Source organism: Mya arenaria, chromosome 3 (assembly GCF_026914265.1).
Source record: "Mya arenaria isolate MELC-2E11 chromosome 3, ASM2691426v1".
NCBI lineage: Eukaryota > Metazoa > Mollusca > Bivalvia > Myida > Myidae > Mya > Mya arenaria.
Window position 1 is genome coordinate 30,183,236 of NC_069124.1, and position 21,226 is coordinate 30,204,461.

The 21,226-nt window shown below is 35.4% G+C and overlaps 1 protein-coding gene across 2 annotated transcripts; it reads right to left on the reverse strand.

Moving 5' to 3' along the window:
- Positions 1-1,359: 1,359 nt before the first annotated feature.
- LOC128228136 (protein Jade-3-like) lies at positions 1,360-17,869 on the reverse strand. 2 transcript variants are annotated; one of them, XM_052939264.1, is made up of 15 exons: positions 17,734-17,869; positions 16,212-16,278; positions 15,342-15,419; positions 15,025-15,092; positions 14,452-14,609; positions 13,812-14,014; positions 13,202-13,350; positions 12,277-12,339; positions 11,716-11,834; positions 10,995-11,100; positions 10,239-10,412; positions 7,575-7,717; positions 5,243-5,363; positions 4,251-4,376; positions 1,360-3,811 (listed from the first exon to the last, which is right to left on the reverse strand). In XM_052939264.1, exons 2-15 carry the CDS (start codon positions 16,252-16,254, stop codon positions 2,273-2,275), a joined length of 3,090 nt encoding a protein of 1,029 aa, XP_052795224.1. In that variant the 5' UTR covers positions 16,255-16,278; positions 17,734-17,869; the 3' UTR covers positions 1,360-2,272. The 2 variants fall into 2 exon arrangements, with proteins under 2 accessions (XP_052795224.1, XP_052795225.1); XM_052939265.1 differs by having other exon boundaries at positions 17,730-17,849.
- Between the last annotated feature and the right edge of the window lie 3,357 nt (positions 17,870-21,226).

The following is a 21,226-nucleotide window of genomic DNA, read 5'->3' on the forward strand; positions in this document are numbered from 1 at the left end:
CATAAATATTTATATCCAAGCAATTCCTTCTTTTTTTATGCAAATATCAGAATAAAAATAATCTTTACAGCTTTCAGAATAAATCCTGAACTTTAGAACCCCTGTTGAAAACAGGCGTTAGAAATGTTGAAATAGTTAACTGCTTGTTATCCCTCTTGTCAGAAGTTCTGCTTGCTCAAAACCAATGCCTTTTTTTGTAAACTTCCAAATTATTCTATTATGGCACAAAGAGTTTAAAAATAGCCTGTCATTGATAATATAAGACTTTATGGAGTGAGTACACACGCTGGTTAATTACAACAAACATAACAGCCTGGCCCCAATTTCTCGAAACTTCTTAAGCTTAACAGGCTTGAGTAGCTTATTTGAATAAGCCAAAATACATACTTAAATTGATTTTTGATAAATGAAAAATGTTTTCCTGTGATTATCATAATGATAACTCCTATCTAAAGTATAAAAACTCTTAAAGAAGTTAATATTATGCAATTTATTGAACACCAAAAATAGTGAGCTTAGCTTAATCCTGTTATAAGGGACTTAAGAAGTTTTGAGAAAATGGGACCAGAGTTGTGGGCTTTGCTGTACTTGTGCACATTACCTCTGGCAACATGTGAACCAATTTTCTTTTGTAAATCTGTAATTGTTTAAGTAACTACCCAGGTTATTGTTTATGCACCAAACGACAACGTGACCAAGGCTGTCAATACCCAGACATTTTTTTTATTGAAAAGAACAAAACACAACAAAAGCCAAGCCAAAACTTTTTTACCAAGCCAAAAAACGGTTTATATAGATGATTCACTTCAACAAAAATAAGCAAGGCTAAGCACATCATCAACAGTTTTATACAGATTTCAAATGTAGAAATGACAACACTGCAAGTGTAAGTATTCAGTTCTGAAATCGTATTTCATCTAAATTTCACTAGTGCCAAATTCATTTCACAAGTCTGATTTTCTTAAAACACTGGATTGATTTTTCTAAACAGGAAACTTGTGCATTTATCTTTCTCAGTTATTTCTTACATGTGTTCTTTCGTTCTTATTTTGAGATATTGTTTTTTTTTACCACAAATGTGCTCAATGGAGGCCTGTTTAAATCCCAATTATTTAAAGTACTCGTAATAACATTATTCATTCTGAAATTTGTACATATAATGAGATAGTGATACCATTGAAAATGGGGCTATTGAACTATAAGGATATTTTTATTACTAATTCCAGTATTCAGTACTATTGGAAGTCTAAAACAAAATTATGATATCAAATGTCTTGTACAGAATCTTAATGGACCTGGGCTTCTGGTTACGAACAGTCTCATGTCGGAGTCTAGACTGAGAAACACAAAGAAACACAATATCATCTTTATTCCATTTATTTTACCAAATATATGTAAAAATTGGCAAAACTTCCAAATTAATATAATTCAGCCAAGTTCACCACCAATGCTTTGCTAGACGGAAAGTTACATCAAGATGCAGATGGTGTTTTGAGTGTTGAGTTTGGGTTCAGACTTAAGACTGTTTGTAGCAATTGGCCCTGATGGTGCTTTGTGCCTCTAGTTGGGACTTGTATGAAGGCATCTATTCAACAAATAACAATGGCTATATAAAGTGTACCTGGTACTTGGAAGTATCATAAAGTGTTAAGTTAACGAGGTCTGGGGCTGTATTCATGAAGCATGGGTACGTCATTTCCTAACTCAATATCTTAAAACTTCCAAAGTCAAATCCAAAGGAATGTATAAGTGTTTTTAATATTAAGGTATGTTTTTTTTCAAGAAGGTCAATGCAAATAATGAATTTTGGAAATTCTGAAGTTTTTATTTCATAAAACTAAAGAGATACTAATATAATATCTTGAAAAAAACAAACATACTTTAATGTAAAAACACTTATACATGTATTCCTTTGGATTTGACTTTGAAGGAGTCACTTTCAGTTAAGAAATGACTTAAGAATATTTATAAATACCACCCCTGGCCCAAATTTCTCGAAACATCTTAAGTCCCTTATAACAGGATCAAGCTCTGAAGCACACTATTTCTGTTTGGAAAAATTTGTGAAATATTCTCATTCTTTTTTTATGACTTTTAACAGGATTTATCTAGCGATTATCACCGTAAGAGCGTAAGCCATGTTTACCTTCGTAAAATTAAGTTTAAGTCAGTTATTTAGTGAAATGAAATAAGATACTTAAATCTTGTCACGCCTTAAAAATTTTCGAGAAATTGGGCTGAGCTGCACAAGTTTTTAACAAATAAATAAATATTATCTTTTCACTCTTTTACTGTCATAGAAATTTTCTGCCTCAGAATCTGAATCTTTCCCTATGGAAGTGTTAGACCGAGTCCTTGTTCTTGCCTCCTCCTGAGTCTTTCGTTTGTAGCTACTAAAACTTCTAACACTACTCGCTACACTGTCAGGAGTTGATTCGCGGCTTTTAGTTAGTCTACGGGAATCTCCATCTTTCACACTGGCTGCCCCAACACTGTCCACTCGCTGTCTGCTTCTTGCAGAAGATGAACCTAATGATAAACCATCAAAGCTCTTCTCTGATAATGCTGGAGATTGTCTATTTGATGTATTTCCATTTTGAGGAGTCTGACATTCAGTCGATTTCATCCCACCTCGTAAAAGATTGGTTCTCTCTATATTATTAGCCTCTAGTATATCTCTAGTCGGTGAAAGTTCATTGAGCACTCGGGATACATTTTTGCCTGGACTTTTGTAAGAGTCAGGATCACAGGAAGGCGGGGATTTTACAAAGAACGAGTCCAGTTTGCTCTGTGAATGGTCAACAATAATCCCATTTCCTAATCTGTTTCTCCTTTTGCCATTTAACAAAGCAGATTGCACTTTTTGTCTTAATCTGTTGTTGACCACTAGCTTATTATTTTTCAAATAACCAGTCAACTCAGCTTTTACACGGTCTGAAACATTCTTTGAGCTTGGAAACCTTTCTGCCAGGTCTTCCTTTTCTTTTTCTGTAAGTTGTACCGCTGATGCCCTTCTTTCTCTCTTTAATGATGTCGTCTTTGACTCAACGTCCTCTTCATCTTTAACATTAACCAGTTCTACTTTCTCTGGCTTGTCTAAGGATTCTTGGTCAACAGAATCAGGTAGTCCAGACTTATTACGAGTCTTTTTAGTAACTGTCTTTATATCTGAGTCAGTTGTAGCTGCCTTTTTATCTGATTCAGTATTAGTAACTTCACCCGGTTTTGGTTGCTTTCTTGGCCTACCAACACTTTTTCTAACCTCTTTCCTTATTTCACCAGAAGATTGCACACTAGTCACATTTTCCGCTTCATTGGAAAGGGGATCATTTACTAAAGTATCATCCATATCTATAGCAACACCATCACATTCGCTTCCTTCACTTCTCTCAACCTTTTCAGTTTTAACGTTGGCACTATTGAGATCATCAGACTTGCTTTGACTGTCTACTGACTTTCTTCTCCTTTGCTTTACTCGAGCAGATCTTGGCTTCACAGTCACCATGGAAACACTTTCTGTCTCAGAGTCCTGCTTGATGTCCATGGATTCCTCAACATCCACAGATGCCCTTAATGCCTGACTGGGTCGTCTTGCGCTGGATGAAGCAGCCTTTACTGTACTACTTAAAGGTGCGTAAGGAGGAGGTATATCTTTGTAAGTTCTCACAATTTTCTCCACTTCCCGAGTTGGAAGGTTGAGAGTTTTATCAGTCAACACTTCTAGAGCAGCATAAAAAACACTTTCTCTTGCAGCATTGAACTGGCGTTTCATCTTTTCTCGCCTACTGATCATGTATGACAGGTTCCTGACCTGAAATTTAAAAGTTCCAATTAAATGCAACATTCATCAAGACAAAATTCAAATCAAAGTATCCATATTTGAGTACCCATATTTTAACAGTCTTACAACTGGCAAGACACTAAAATCAGAAGTATGGTCTTGATTATTCAGGAATTTGCAAACATGATTGTAATTTTCAGACATGAAATACCCATAGGTTAACATTGTTTTGTTGCCTTATTATACAAGTTTATATGAGATCAACTTAATAATCCTTAATGAACAGTATCCTGATGCATTAAAAATATATTGATGTATAAACAATATACAGAAAACAGTTGTTAATTTCAGAGAAAGATAGCAATATACTTCACCAGGTGACCAAAACAATAACTTTTTAATAGTTTATTGCAATTATCATGCTGTTTATCAACAAGAATAGTCATGTTTATGATTGTATGAAGCATACCCTTTCTAGGTCCTGTCTGAGATGTACAAACATCTTCATGCGAGCCACAAGGCTGTCTTCCTGCTGCTTCTCCAGCAGGTCCGCCTCCTCTGTCTTTGGGGTGAGCAGGGCGCGGTTAAACTGAGTCTGGAATCCACAACATACCATCAACACAAAACTTCAACAATTGTTATAAAAACAACCTTCATACTTTAATGATGAAATAAAATTGTACTGGCTTTGTTTAACATTTTTCACATAATTTTTAAATGCATGTGAAAACTAGTTATCTTAAAACCAAAAGAGGCAACATATATCTTTGTCATTTGTTGAATTGGGCTTTAACTACTAAAAGATCTTAGTGCTGAAAAACATTCATATATACAAAGTCATTGGACTTTAAAGTGACTAGACACCCGATGAAACAAATGCAAGAAAAAAAGAAAATTGGCAAAAAATTACATAAAATTGATATCATTGTGTATAATGCATTGAATCTCACTTATTGATGTACCACGTCTCTTACAACACATTTATCTTTCACAATTTATGCGTTTTTTTTCCAATTCAAAATCTTCTGGGTTTGTCTACCCAGCAAGTTAAAAATTAATGTCAGGTTATTCACATGCTTAATGTACACACTTGGTGATGATGGTGATTGATGGAGTTTCAAAAGAGATTACCACTGCTGAAATGACAGCTCCTTGGCTTAAATGAGTTTGACTGGTGTTAGTTTGTGAAACAATCAAGTGACTTGCCAAACCATTCCCAAGCTATTTATAACCAGGAAACTTGGCTGTGATAGCGTATGAGACAACATGACACTTGCGTTTGTTCCTGAAATCTTGTAAAATAATTTGATGTATTTTCGTCCACATTCTAGCTAGTAATGACAAGGCTAGGTTTTTTGGGGGGAAATACTGTATTTGCCGATTGCTGATTTTGGGACCATCTGGTGTCTAGTGCCTTTAATAGTTCTTTACAACAGTAAGCTAGAACTATGTGAGTCATACCCTTCTCTTTAATTTCCAGTAGACGTAGATGAGGTTGACTGCCTCCTCGCTGAGATCGAGCAGCCGGGCCACCTCGGGGAAACTGACCAGCATGTAAAACTCATCCTCTAGTCTCTCCAGCCTGAAAATACAACATTCATATTGTAACTGCAGTTTGTACTCATCTTCAATTTTTGGACAAATTCCATTCAACAACAGGGGTGATGAAACTTAAGAGTGGTGCAGCTTAGTGGATTGTGTTGTACAGATAATAAGTGATAATACAAACTCAAACTAGAGCTGTCACAGGAGTGACGAATACCTCCAAATGCTGCCTGGACACAGGAATGGCAAACCATTCCTTTGAAAAGAGGCCATAACTCCAAGGTTTAACCGTTTTTCTATTTATAGTAACAGTGACCTTGACTTTGGCCCCACCAGCCCCAATATCGATCGTGACCTGTATCTTCTGATGTTACACCTGTGTACCAAAAATTGTTCAAATCTGTCACGCCTTTCATGAGTTATCGTCCGGAAACCGTTTTTCTATTTTTAGTAGGGATGCAAACGAATATTCGAATATTCGATCGAACGTTTGATATTCGAATGTCAAAATCGGTATTCGAATATTCGATGTTTTTTTTGTTTGATAACAAATAAACCTTTTGCCTACAACTGTGTTGTTGTATTTATTCACTTGTCTTTTTACAACGACTGATCCCTTATGCCAGGGGCGTGAACGCTATGACACTATACACGTGTCACATGTTAATAAGGGACATATCGTCGGCGACTATATAAACAGTACCCGTAAATTTACGAAAAATGGCTATTAGACAAGTGACATCAAACAATTATTTTCGGTAAATTTTAATGACCATGCCAATAAAAGATATACGGAAACAGCAACCAAAGTGGTGTCATGGCTGCCAATTAAGTTGTGCAATATAGCTCAAATCGCCGTAATAATATGAATGACATGTGCTAGTTATGTGCTCTAAACTATCTTCCATGTTTCAAAATGTCGCTCGTGTGATGAAATGTAACTGTATAGTATAGCGTTTTAGGATAATGTTGTACAATAGATGAGTCAAAATTCAGGGTCATTTTCGTTTTTACATAGATATATTAAGTAGAGATCAATCCCAGAACGAGGCTCTCGTCTTACGGAAAGACCCTCCGTTGGTGATCACGACATTCGACCGGGAATTTACGATCATGTTTTTTTTGGCAAATATGAATGCTGTGGAATTGAAATTAATTTGGCTTTTTATTTGTTCAAAATATTTTGCTTTTTGTTGGATTTATCAGGGTCCGTCGCGTGTACCGGCTATGGCAAAAGCCCCGGCTATAAATGTAGAGAATAATAATAGTAGTTAACTACATTTCTTAAATATTAATTTTGTTAATCGAATATTCGAATATTCGATCGAAAGAATAACCGAATATTCGAATATCAATTTTCCCATTCGTTTGCATCCCTAATTTTTAGTAACAGTGACCTTGACCTTGGCCCCACCAGCCCCAATATCGAACTTGACCTATATCTTCTGATGTTACACCTGTGTACCAAACTGTATCTTCTGATGTTACACCTGTGTACCAAAAATTGTTCAAATCTGTCTAGCCTTTCATGAGTTATCGTCCGGAAACCGTTTTTCTATTTTTAGTAACAGTGACCTTGACCTTGGCTCCACCAGCCCCAATATCGAACTTGACCTGTATCTTCTGATGTTACACCTGTGTACCAAAAATTGTTCAAATCTGTCAAGCTTTTCATGAGTTATCATCTGGAAACCATTTTTCTATTTTTAGTAACAATGACCTTGGCCCCACCAGCCCCAATATCGATCTTGACCTGTATCTTCTGATGTAACACCTGTGTACCAAAAATTGTTCAAATCTGTCTAGCCTTTCATGAGTTATCGTCCGGAAACCGTTATTCTATTTTTAGTAACAATGACCTTAACCTTGGCCCCACCAGCCCCAATATCGAACTTGACCTGTATCTTCTGATGTTACACCTGTGTACCAAAAATTGTTCAAATCTGTCTAGCCTTTCATGAGTTATCGTCCGGAAACCATGAAAACCGACAGACCGACCGACAAGCTAACTCTTATATACCCCCTCAAACTTCGTTTGTGGGGGTATAATCAATGAATCATGCTCATCAGATAAGTTCCATATTGAATATTAACTAAGAAGATATTCTCTCAGGTCTTAACTCCATATTGTGTAGCCGTTTTTCTTGTGGGGGCCAATTTCCGGCCTATTTTTATAAATTCTTGAAAATTTATTTATTGAACGACGCTCATGTATGGATATATCTATGCTTTGTAGGTAGATACTCACCTTTCAGCTCTTAGTGTTGCCTTCTCTTCCTCTGTCATGTGACATTCCTTCAACGGAGACCCATTCACCGACTTCCTTGGGGAGTCTGGTTCAGATTCTGAGCCGTGTCGATCTCGCTTCTTGCTGTGTTTTGGACAATATGCCTGCAATCAGATGATACAATACTTACACTTGCATCTACAGGCAGATTTGATAAAAGTAATGAGGAGTAAAATAAATAGCAGCTTCCGAAGAAACAAGAGGGCCCTGAAGGCCCTGAATCGCTCACCTGATCCAACAAAGATCATCAACAATAACATTCTGATCTCGTTCGATGAACATATGGTCATAAATGTGGCCTCTAGAGTGTTAAAATACTTTTCCTATTATTTGACCTGGTGACCTAGTTTTGGACCGCACATGACCCAGATTCAAACCTGGCCTAGAGCTAATCAATATAAAGATTCTGACTAAGTTTCATGGGCATACAGTCATAAATGTGACCTAATGGCCTAGATTTTGACCGCACATGACCCAGATTTAAACTTGACTTAGAGATTATTAATATAAACATTCTGACCAACTTTCATAAAGAAACATTTATAAATGTGACCTCTAGAGTGTTAACAAGCTTTTCCTTAAATTTGACCTGGTGACCTAGTTTTTGACCGCATATGATCCAGATTTGAACTTGACCTAGAGCTAACCAATATAAACATTCTGACTAAGTTTCATGAACAAACAGTCATAAATGTCACCTCTAGAGTGCTAACAAGCTTTCCCTATGATTTGACCTAATCATTTAGTTTTTGACCACAATTGACCTTGATTTAAACTTGACTTAGAGATTACTAATATAAAAATTCTGACCAACTTTCATTAAGATACAGTTATAAATGTGACCTCTAGAGTGTTATAAAGCTTTTTCTTAAATTTGACCTGGTGACCTTGTTTTTGACTGAACATGACCCAGATTCAAACTTGGCCTAGAGGTAATCAATATAAACATTCTGACCAAAATTCACGATGATACATCATAAATGTGACCTCTAGAGTGCTAACAAGATTTCCTATGATTTAACCTTATGACCTAGTTTTTGACCGCACATGACCCAGTTTTAAACTTGACTTAGAGATAATTAATGTAAACATTCTGACCAACTTTCATGAAGAAACCTTTATAAATGTGACCTCTAGAGTGTTAACAAGCTTTTCCTTTCATTTGACATGGTGACCTAGTTTTTGACCGCACATGACCCAGATTCGAACGTGGCCTAGAGCTAATAAATATTAACATTCTGACTAAGTTTCATGAACATACTGTCCTAAATGTGACCTCTAGAGTGCTAACAAGCTTTTCCAATGATTTGACCTGGTGACCTAGTTTTGACGGCACATGACCCAGATTTAAACTTGACCTAGAGATTACTTATATAAACATTCTGACCAACTTTCATGAAGATACAATCAATGTAAATGTGACCTCTAGAGTGTTAACAAGATTTTCCTTCAATTTGACCAGGTGACCTGGTATTTGCCCGCACATGACCCAGAATCGAACTTGACCTGGAGAGTATTAATATTAACATTCTGACCAAGTTTCCTCAAGATACAGTCATAAATGTGACCTCTATAGTGTTAACAAGCTTTTCCTTTAATTTGACCTGGTGACCTAGTTTTTAACCCCAGATGACCCAATATCGAACTCATCCAAGATTTTATTGAGGGTAATATTCTGACCAATTTTCATTAAGATAGTGCCCAAATTGTGACTTCTAGAGTGTTAACAGTCAAATTGTTGACGACAGAGACTACGGACACAGGGCGATCACAATAGTGAGCACGAAGTGCTCAGGTGAGCTAAAAATCAGTGGTATGCTTAATATTTAATTTTTTATATATTGAGCATACCTCAACATTTATAAAACAGTTACCACTTTTGCTACACACACAAGTATTGTAGGGTTTTGGATAAAGTGTTATGAAAGGGTGTAGGTTTTAGAAACACACTGTTGTTGTTGTTTTTTAAAGGATTTACAAAAGCCATACAGGGAAAATCCATCCTAAATCCTTACTGCTGTGTTTGAAAACAATTTGCCTAAAATCTTAAAAGCTCACTCAGCGTACATACCAGAGAAGTGTGCTCAAGTGAGAAATAAAAGGTCAAACTCATTTGTTATACTCATAAATAATCACTCAGTATGCCAACTACAGCCATTTATACACAACAGATTAATGATATGATTTGGTCAAAGTTAGCCAAAATGTCAACTGATTGGTCAATATTTATCCAATAATTACTATTTACTATTAACCAAATTATTTAAATGTGCACACTTACCAAAAGATAAAATGTGCAAAACTTAGGCAATTTCTTTTTGAATGGTTTGATTAGAGTTACATCCTTTTCAAAAACAGGTAGGGTAGGTGAGCTTTTTTATTAGGCTTGATGAAAGAACGTTTATAATATTGTAATCATTGAAGAATGGTGTTAAAATAATCTTCTCTATAGTGGTTTAAAGATTTTAAACTACATATAAAACACACTGATTTTTTTTACCAATTGACTAAAAAGATGCCTTTTTCGTAGGTAGGATCGGGTAACCCAAACCAAATGTGTTTTTTTCTAGGCCTTTTTAAATTTATATACAATTGGCTGCGGAACATCATATAACCAAACAATACCTTGAGTTTCACATCTTCTGTATTTTTCTCCTGGACCAATACGGTTTTCATTTCCAGTTTGTCATCGATGGCGCAGGTCACATGGAAGGCAGTCTTACAGGCCTTTACTGAACACTGTATACATGCCCCGCATCGTTCCTTACACACACAGCAGACCAATGACCAACGACTTGCCTGTATTGAGGACAAGTAAAAAGTATAATATATTGTAAGGATGGGGTGGGACTTTATTGTCATTGATGGTACAGGTCACAAGGAAGGCTGTCCTACTTGCCCTCACTGAACACTATATATACGCCCTGCAACGTTCCTTCCCGCACAGCCGACAAATGACTCGCCTGGATTCAGGACTAGCATAAAATTCATACATATTCATTGTTAATATGAAGTGGAGAGTTTGGGAAGTTTTTTCAACAAAAAAGTTTTGTCGGCAAATATTGCTAAGTTTTAAAAACTGATGTCATCATATTCTTTTCAAACTTATCAATTTTACCATCAATGCTTAAAAGTTGAATATAGTTATTATTAGGGATGGCAACAAGTACCCGAGTACGCGATCGATTGTCCGAGTACTGGAGTACCAACTTAACCACTCGATGCCATCCCTCGTAATTATCCAATCACTGTGAGAAAAATATACAAGTGAATATATTAATCATTGTTATGTCAAACTTGCCTTAACAACATCAGTGAAATGCTCTACGTTCATTTCTGAATTCTAAATGCGAGACAATCGTGTTGAAGGTAAGTACATACTGGAATCATGGAGATTTTTGTTATTGGCTCCATCTTCTCCACACAGCCGATCGTCACCTCCGGGATCCAGATGGCACAACTCACATGCGCCCACTTGGTTCCACTCCTAGAAAAGTACATGGTTTGTTAGTACTCACCTAACACATGATTGTGTCATCATCATACTGGTATGGCTTGCTCAAATTCTGAATTTCTTATAGCAAGGCTTGTTACTATGCTTTATGCTGAATAGAAATGTAAGAATTCAGCCTTGTTTACTGATGACTGCATACAACGCAGTAGCTCACAAACTTCAAAAATCATAAATCTGTAGAAATGTCTACAGCAATTACTTAATATAGGTTTATGCAAGAACTAAAAAAACTACTGAATCTATGAAATGATTTTCTTTTCTCCCAAGATTTGAACTAGTTTTTGACCTGACATGACTCATATTCATAATTGTTCAAGAAAACATGCAGACAAGTATTCTAACCAAGTTTCACAACAATTAGATACAAACTCTTGACACAGAATGAACACTTCATCAAACTTAAGGGAGAATTATTAAAGACATGCAAAAAATATCCCGCAAAAAAATAAAAAAAAAATATGTGAATTATTTAAATAGTCTCAACAATTATTTGTAAATGTCTTAATGACTTTGAAACTTTTTTCAACTGAAGGAATGAATCTTAATGAGATTTATTTTGATCAAATATTTAATTGTTGTGTATCTTACCTCGTGGATTTCATGGCCCCGCCCACTTTAGGACAGAGTATGCATGTAGGTTTGATACCGAGGGCACATGTCCGACACAGCCAGCTGCCTTCAGGGACTGTCTGGATACCGTAACACGCCTGCAGGAAAAACCAACTTTGAAATAACTAAAAACTTCAATCATCAACATTTTCTTGTGTGCATTTGGCTTTAATTATTGAGTCTCATCCAAAGAAAATTGAAATCAGGGGGTTCTAACAGCTGATAATTACTGATCCTGAAAAACAGCGAGGGGAGTTCTGTTAAAGTATAAAAGATTCATGTCTAAAGCAATGTAAAGGAGCTTAGACCTCGTTTTAAATTGTTTCAAAACTCATTTATATTCATTTCAAGGTACTTTCCAGTGTTTTTTTAAGAAAGAAACTCATTTTATCGCTAAAGATTAAATACAATAGGAACCAGCTAAAAAAAAAAATCATCAAATTGCACTTGTCTCTAGATAACCAAGTTCAGAAGGAAAATATATGACACAGACACTGTAGTTCAGAACCCGTGTATAGTGTAACTATACAAAATCCTCACCTGATGCACACAAATATCACAGCCATCACAAAACACCATCTCATTCGTATCTTCACTCTCCGGCTGCAATAGAATTACCATCTGATTAAGAAAATTGCCAGACTACTTGCAGCAGAGTGTACTGTATCATCAAGAGAGATTTCACAAACATCAACAGAGCGTGTGCCAATGATCATCTATTGTTTTCAATCCAACAAGGGGCATAACGCAACAATTATTAAAGCACGAGTTATGGATATTGCTTAACATTATTAGGATGTGTTTTCCCTTATGTTCCATTTGAAAAAAATCCAACAGTTTTAAGAGTCATGGCAAAGGTTAAAAAAATTTGCACTGCAATGACAGTGGTCGAAATTAGCACAAGCCCGCAAGCCCTGCACTGGTTAAATGTCTTTCGGGCTTGCTCAAATTCTGATTTTTATATAGCAGGGCTTGTTCAAAAATTTGATGCCAAGCAATAATATAATAATTTGGGCTTGTTGATCCAAAAGTCTAATTTCGATGACTGCAATGACGATGGCAGTAAGACCGTGACTTTTTTCCAAGATGAGCTAAAAACATCGTTTTTCAAGTTGTAAATTAATATTTATAGAAAATCCTATAATCTGGAGGTACTAGTAAACATTTCTGAAGATGTTTCAATATTTAGGCATTATATATTGTTTGAAGTAGCAAGATAATGGCTGAGATGAGGCGGGGATATGAAGCCTCTCGTCTCACAGGTTATACAAGGGCAGCAAAAAAAGCTAAGTAACTTAAATCTTATTTGAGGCTTATTTACCCTGCTAGCAGGTCATTTTGAAACCTCTGAATATAATTGTCTTCAGCCTTTCTTTAACATTTCACCATAAACTTAAAATTATTAACAGAAACTTAAAATTGTGCAAAGCTGAAAGACTGAAATACCAACTAGGTGCATACTTACAGACTGGCATATTTCACAGACAATATCCTCATCATACTCAATGCCGAGGCCTTCCTCTGTCTTCTTTTTTGTGTCCATGTTTTCATGACACTGAGCTTCCAGGGCCTCAATCACACGCTCCATCGTCCACTCCAAGATCTCTGCATCACCTGTAACACACAAATACAATAAGGACCTATGTTTACAAACAGACTAAAGTCTGTCACATCTAAAATTTTCCTTTTGTATTTAAAAAGGAATAGACACCAGATGGTACCAAAATCGGCAAATAAATACTTCTTGAATTTACTGGGATTTACGTGGTAGACAAACACTGTAAATTATGAATAATAAAAATACGCAAAAACTGTGAAAGATACGTGTTGTAAGCGCTGTGATACATCAGACAGTGATGCAGCCAAATAAGAGCATGTACACAACGATATCCAATTTGAGTAAGTTTTTGACAATTTTGGCAATTGTACCATCTGGAGTCTAGTCTCTTTAAAGCCTTTCCGTGGCATCAAAGAACTGTGATAAAAGCACTTTGATTTCAATTTTTTATAAAATGACAATTATCAAGATGAAATATCCAACTAAAGAAAAATCCCAAATCAAATGAAACACTCACCACACTCAACCCGCTGTTCATTTAGCAGTTGAAGCCAGGCAACATCCAGATCATCCAGGTCATATCGGACCACCTGCTCGGACAGCTGTGACATCCCTGTTAACTCATGCTGGCCTAACTGGTACGTCTCATCTTTCAGGGCATGAAGAAACTTTTTCGGCATCTTGAAGTCACCTGTACTTTTAGGTTTATCTGTGACTTCCCTGAAAATTAGAATGAAGAAGTCTTGGATTTTACTTTTTTACATTCTTTTATAATAACAGGGCATTGTTTCCTTTTTTTACTGAAAATTGGACTAAATTTCTCCATCAGTCACAATCCAAAAGAATAAAATAAAATTCTCTTAACTAAAACAATTATGTTTCAATGCATTTCCTGTCTTTTAAAAATGATTTATATTTTTGTTTTATTTGGTCCTTGAAGCAATTAGATTCACGGAAATCCACAAATCTGCAGACAAATATATGCACCTTCATTCTAGTATTATTAAGTTAAAAGAAAGAAAAAAGCTTAATGTCTTAAACTGAATTAGAACATAAGTCTATGTATCTTGTACCATGAGTGAATCCTTTCAAATAACATGAAAGTAAAATTTATGTGTAAATGCTTGTAGGTAGAAAAAATGTATTGGTGCACTCACTGTTTAACAACTGGTAGAATGGCTGTGGCGTTGACGGGAACCTGCACACCTCGTTCCCACTCCTGTCTCCACGTGTCCGCTATCAGCAGATAGTCTTCCGCGTTCAACTGCTCCGAGTCAGCAAGCTTCATTGCACTGATCAGATCCTTCCGGAACAGCTGTAGACATACAAAGTTAGATATTGTAAGATTTGCAATTAACAAACAGCACTACCAAAATCTTTTTTAATCTAAAATATTCATGTCATTTCTTAGTTCATGAGTATATTTTAAGTGAGGGGGGGGGGGGGGGGGGGGGGGGAGGGCTGCTTTTCAAGTCTCTTGGTTCTATTCGGAAAAAAGTATTTAAAAAGAGAAGAAAAAGTGGGAGAATTGTTTATGGTGGTGTATGGTAGTGGTCAATAATTTAAGAGACCATTGTCAATTCTATCAAACTTTCATATTTGAAGGGGTGTCACTCAGGGATGTTACTCAAGCATTAAGACTGATTATTGAATTTGTTGATGTTATGCCCATCAACCAAGTTTGGTACAGAAAGGTTGTCATTATCAAACAGAGAGTGGTAGAAACATACCTCAGCTGGTTTATGGGTACCACCTGCACCAGCCCCACCATAGCCGGCCGCCTTCTTGCTGCTTGACGCTGTAACAAATACAATTATAATGGTTTAACCTGAGTATTAATACATAGTATAATTTCATTAGGCCTAAACCATGGCTTCTGTCTGTTTAACAAAGCCTTCTGGATTTTTTCACTGAAGAATTAGCTCCTGGCTCAGTCAACAAAATAAAGATTCAAAAAAAATAAAAAATAAAATATTCAAATATCATAGCTATTGTATGAGTAACCCTGACCCACTCCAGACTGTATTTTCCAAGCCCCAGGTTATACCTTTACTGGCCACCGGTTCCTTCTCCCGATCTTCCTCATCCTCCTCTTCATTGCCACGCTTTCGCTTTGATCTGCGCTCTGTAAGCAAATATCATGCACAATGAAGAAGTTACATAACCACTGAATTGGATTCACGGAGAAATTTGTCTTGTCAGTAACAAATCGTGGAATATTGCTTTAACTCGCAATAAACTCATTAGATAAATATGTGTATGTGAAGGGAGCATAAATCAGTAATCTTTAAAAATAACATTAAACATTCATGAACGAGCTTGACCTCTGTTAAGAAATTGCTACAATATCAGTGTTGTTTTTTTGCTCTTTTTTGGAAATTTGGCCTCATTCTGCTCCTAACAAAGATTATATTTTTTCCCAGGTAAAAAGTCCCCTTCGAAACATTGTTTTCAGAGGAGCATTGACCTCTTAACATTTAGCAATATATTTAAAATGTTATTATTTTTCCCCTTTTAGCCAAAACAATGTTTTTCAATGGGCCCGGCCACCAGTCCCTTTAAAGTTGAAAAAAAACCCTAATAAATAACAACTATCCTGGAAATTTCCTTGCTGGGTTGTTAAATATATTGACCCCTCTAATAGTTACTGCAGTGGATTTAAACATGGGATATATTTATCTGTTATTATCGACAAGGGTTGAAATCAAATCAAGCCTACAAGGTATGAACTGGTAAAATATCTTGGAAGAGGCAAATAAAAAACCCTACAATATCTGTTTATTATCAGGGTATAAACAACTAAAATACTGACAAGTCAGCAATCCCAGTCGAAACAAGTAAATGATAAAAGCTCATCAGTTAACTTTTTAAAAATATTATTAAACAAACAATTCACTAGTTTATTATTTTATATTACCTGGACTTTCTTCATTTGATCTTTTGCTTTTCGACTGTGGCATTTTGAACTGTGTTTTACTGTTAACCTGAAACAGAAATGACAAATATTTACGATTAGCAGTTTGACTTGTATTTGAATATACCCTTGTGAAAGAATTTGAAAACTGATACATCACAAACAAGGTATGAAGCCCCATATTTGAGTCAAATAGAGTCCAGGGCTATTAAAGACTCCACACTTGAGTCTTGGAGTCCGAGACTACCAATTTTCGCCAGACCAACAGTATTTAGAATAACTGCATTCAAGAAATTTATCAATAATCCCCCCTCCAAATTAGTTAGAAACAAGATAATAATGGAAAATCGTAACAGCAACGCAATCAATTGGTCGTATTGTAACCATTCTAACTAGTACACATTAATATAATCATATAAAAAAGTAACGTCACATGGGTATTCTTCTCTTTAATGTGAAGAAATAAGCAAATGAGCAAAAACAACATGATTTTTTATAAGTCTACTTAAAACGGTTAAATTCCTCATTTTTAATTTGGTGCTAAACTAGTCCATATAAACAGCCGCTTCAGAGTTTGATGATTTTTTATTTGGCGACTCTAGGTGTCCATATCCCCCTTGGTGTTTTCCTAGCCAAGAATGACAGATCCTAGCGCTATGTATATTGAGCGAAAAGATAACGGGCACCTGCTAGATGGTTCCAAAATGGCGATGCTTTGTTGACAGAAGTAGATCTGAATTAGACTAATAATTTGTGTTTCATTAAACACTTAAGTGTAATAAGAGAAAAGTATTGGCTTATAATGATTAATGTGTAACTTTTGTGTTTTTATTTAACAGTGAAGTGTTAAGTACTGGATCGTAACGTTACAGTTGAAGAATATATTTTACATTGGTATGGATCAGTTGACTTGTGGCGCTGAGGGAACAAAATGAATATCCAAACATTAAAAAAAGTTTCCTAAACGCGCATTATTGTGGCTAGAGTTTAACATTATTTACAAAATTTAATTTCCAACTTTAATATTTATATTTGTACAAATTGTAATAGTTAACCTTCATATATATATATATATATATATATATATACATGTATAAGAAATATACTTATAAAACACGGCCATCATATTAAGTGTCATTAATTTATGTTGTATGCAAAGACATTTAATCATATAAGCAACATTTTCGCAAATGGTTCTGATAAGACTGATTGATTCTTAACTGTTACGAATAAATCAACACAGTGGTTACAATTAACCAAAATTGAAAGGTCACGAAACAACCATAATTCATATTGAATAGCGACGTTATGGACAACTGCAACAGCTGACAACTTGATCTCTGTATGTGTACCATACTATACAGGCGACATAAACATTAAGTGACTTTAACTTGTGAGTTCAGGGCCATTAAATCAGGGTTGAACGAGTGAATAAACATCCTCTGATCAGTTTTTTTTTCATTTATTTTTATTTTTTCAGTTAAGACAAAATTGGACGGTGTGTTTGATTTAGTATAATACCTGCCTTTAAACCAACAAGATATGTCGCTGTTATTCTTTTACGATTAGTGTTTAATTATGCAATCCTCGGGAAATATTTGGAACGATAAAAATATGTTGGCGCCATGATATTTCCAAAATGGCGATATATTGACATCTCGGTTAATCTCGAGAAAAGTGAGAGTTCTAAAATACTATACTGTATCAACTAAGAAAGGTTACAGTACACTATTTCTCCCCTTCGATTTGCACATTACTAAGAGGCCAATACAGTGCGATATATAAACGTAGATATAAAACACAGTAATATTGAAGTAATTTAAATAATCCTAAAATAAACATTTGCGAAAGTTTTTAAGTATAGTTTACAAGCATGAAAGTGGTAGAACAAAAAATACATGCGAAAAAAGGCTTGGAAATTACTGCGGCCTTTCATACAATTTCATCAAACATGAAGGTTTGACAATGATACATATTACTGTTGTACATAGCATCATCGCCTTGGTGTATCCTACTGATCATAAGTTTACCATAAATCTTGCCCTAGATCATATTTGTCTGTGGTTTTGCATTGAAGTAATGTTGTGTTATATAATATATCGACCAACCTATAAAATCGCATAGCCATTGAAATTATTTAAATGTTTTATGAGAGATAAACAATCACAAAATTTACATCCGTCTATGAATAGAAAAAAATCCGTAAATAATCACCATTGATTTTAAACATTTGTCAGTGATATTTTATTAGAATATATAAATGTATTGCTTCTATCCGCTGTAAAATACTGGAACATGATGAGATCAAAGTAAACACATACGTATACATCATCTAGAGAATAGCAAACTGTCTATATCTGAACTTTAATATTGAGTCCGTAAAACACTCTTGTACAATCAAACTAATAGAATGCACTGACGATTGGTCACGGGTCGTGGACGAAGGGCATGGTGTAGATATATTTAGACTTTAAAGCAGCCGCACAAAATACTCGTCTCCGTGGCCTTGTGGTTAAGGCGTCCGCCTACGGAGCGGGTGGTCGTGGGTTCGATCCCGGGCCGCGTCATCCCGAAATACGTTCAAAGTTGGTACAAGTAGCTCCCTTGCCTGGCGCTTGGCATTAACAGGGTAGTGCTTGGAAACGTGGTGTACTCAGTACTGGTTCAACACAGGAAACTTGCTTTACACCGAGCACGTTAAAGACCCAAGAGGTCTCTTCGCAAAGAGCCTGGGTATCGCACCCGGATCTGCGAATTGCTGTCACTTCTATCTCATGTCACTTATGGTATTTAAACACAATTTAAGTCGTGATGGCGTCACGGCGGAGTCAAGCCATAATGCAGCCAATGGGCGCGGGCAGACCTTGATAAACTCAAATATTAAAACAAACGCACAAACTACTATTAAATGGGGGGAATCATGTCTTTGTAACAGCACCAACACTTCAAGCATTTAAACGAAGGCTAAATGAGATAAGTTCTGGGTTAAGCATTTTGACCTCTAGTCATATTTTCTTATTGCAATGTTTTGAGAGAAAAAAAGAAAAAGAAGACACGATACATTGAAAGGGCAACACCTTTAAAATATAGGGCAACTGTTCCAGAGTAAAAGATTGCCATGTAACTTATTGTTCACGTGCTTGTGTAAACCATAACTTGCTTGATCTAAGTCGATGTCCGAAGCATATTGTCTACTAAGGCCTAAAAAAAAATACATTTGGTTCGGGTTACCCGACCCTACCTACGGAATAGGCGCCGACCCTACCATTTTTATAGTCAGTTTGAAAAAAAAATGAAAAACTAAAAAAAAAAAAAAAAATTTCGTTTTTTTTAATTGCTTTTCAATATGTAGTTTAAACCTTAAATGCTTATACAGAAGATAGCTTTAACACCATTCTCCAATGATGAAAATGATATTCTTATATAAAGCCTAATAAAAAAATAAAAAAATAAAAAATAAAAAAAAGCCTACCTACCCTACCTATTTTTGAGAAGGATGCAACCCTAACCAAACATTTTTTTTTAGGCCTAATTGACTATTTGAATTTAAAACTAAGGAAGGGTATAGGCGTTATCAGTTTAATAAATAAACAAAACTTAAAAGTACTCCGTCAACTTTTTTTACTGTAAGTTTGTTTGACTGGTTTTATTTTGAAAGATTTTGAAACAGAGTAAAATAAGTCAAAACTGAAAATGAAATTTGTGTGTGAGGATTCTACCGCTTTTCGTTTTCATTTGCGATTCGTGTCTGTAAAAGCCCGATTGCTTTACCTCTTTCTGCAATTCATAATCGATCCATTTTATGATTTGCAAGTGTGCTAATAGATGGTTATTAAATTTCAACTGTGTAAGTTATTCGAAACGTTACACGATTTGCACGTGCAACGTACCATGGTTCTAGCCTTTCTGCTTTAGAGCACCGTAGCTAAATATTTTCAAGTGTGACTATCAACTGCATAGTTATTGCATTTTCGCTTCAGAAAATATCATGCATGTCTATCTTGTATAACCTGGATACCTGTAACCTAGCATTATTGTGATTTTCTGTGTGCCATGTCAGTAATAATCTAATATTTAATAATTTATACCAAATGATTTAATTTTATTTACTATGAGTAACATACTAATCAGGTCACTTCAAATCTGATTTGAGCTGATACTTTGATTTCTTATGTCATTTTTTAAAACAAACACACTTGTGTCATTTACATTTTTTGTCTTGTACTCATATTTTTTTAAAGCTCTTTTAAACCTCTTTTGGTAAGAATAGCATGTCTCCCATAGCTTTTATGCTGTCATTATGTAAGTTTTACTCTCTTGTAGCTGCTTTATATATGTTATCCATATACATTTGTTAAATAGTCGGTTATGAAAGCTCATCAGGGCTTATGTTGTCTGTATATCTGTCTTGCCGACTTTAAATAAATCTAATCTTATATTTTTTTTCAATTTTGTTAGATACTCGCAACGTTACACGATTTGCACGTACAACTCACCATGGTTCTATAGCCTTTCTGCTTCAGTGCACCATTGCTAAATATTTTCATGACCAGGAATAAGTATACTAGTATACTACAGATGTTTATCTAAAATACGGAACTATATACATGTACCATAGTTTATACCGGTAGGTCCGTGGCTGAAATGACAGCGTGGAACAAACCACAGCGATTCAATTCAAAACAAAGAAACGGCAGCGATATTAAAGCGGAGTATTACTTGTAAAGTTGTAAAACATTTTGTCTAGTGTATTTATAGACGTTAATGTTTGAGTACTGATAATGTATTCTAAGTAAAATGTTTGAACTTTTAAACAGTTTGGACTTCTTACAGTAAGTCGCAACTGTTTGAACAACAATATCAAGTATCTGATATATATTTTTTAAAGAAAACATGTAAAGCAATAGGGTTAAGCAAAACACACTATTTACGAATCAATACTGGAATTGCTGAGAAATTGAGCATCTTCTTGCCAACAGAAATGGTTGTTTGTAACCATATTTTACACTAGGGCAGTT

Bases quoted from the DNA above. Each gene is read 5' to 3' on its own strand.
- LOC128228136 (XM_052939264.1), bottom strand. From the start codon at position 16,254: ATGCCACAGTCGAAAAGCAAAAGATCAAATGAAGAAAGTCCAG. The intron at 11,101-11,715 runs GTAAGATACACA...GTACTTTTCTAG, and splicing joins GGGGCCATGAAATCCACGAG to GAGTGGAACCAAGTGGGCGC. The intron at 5,364-7,574 runs GTGAGTATCTAC...TTGTATTTTCAG, and splicing joins GCAACACTAAGAGCTGAAAG to GCTGGAGAGACTAGAGGATG.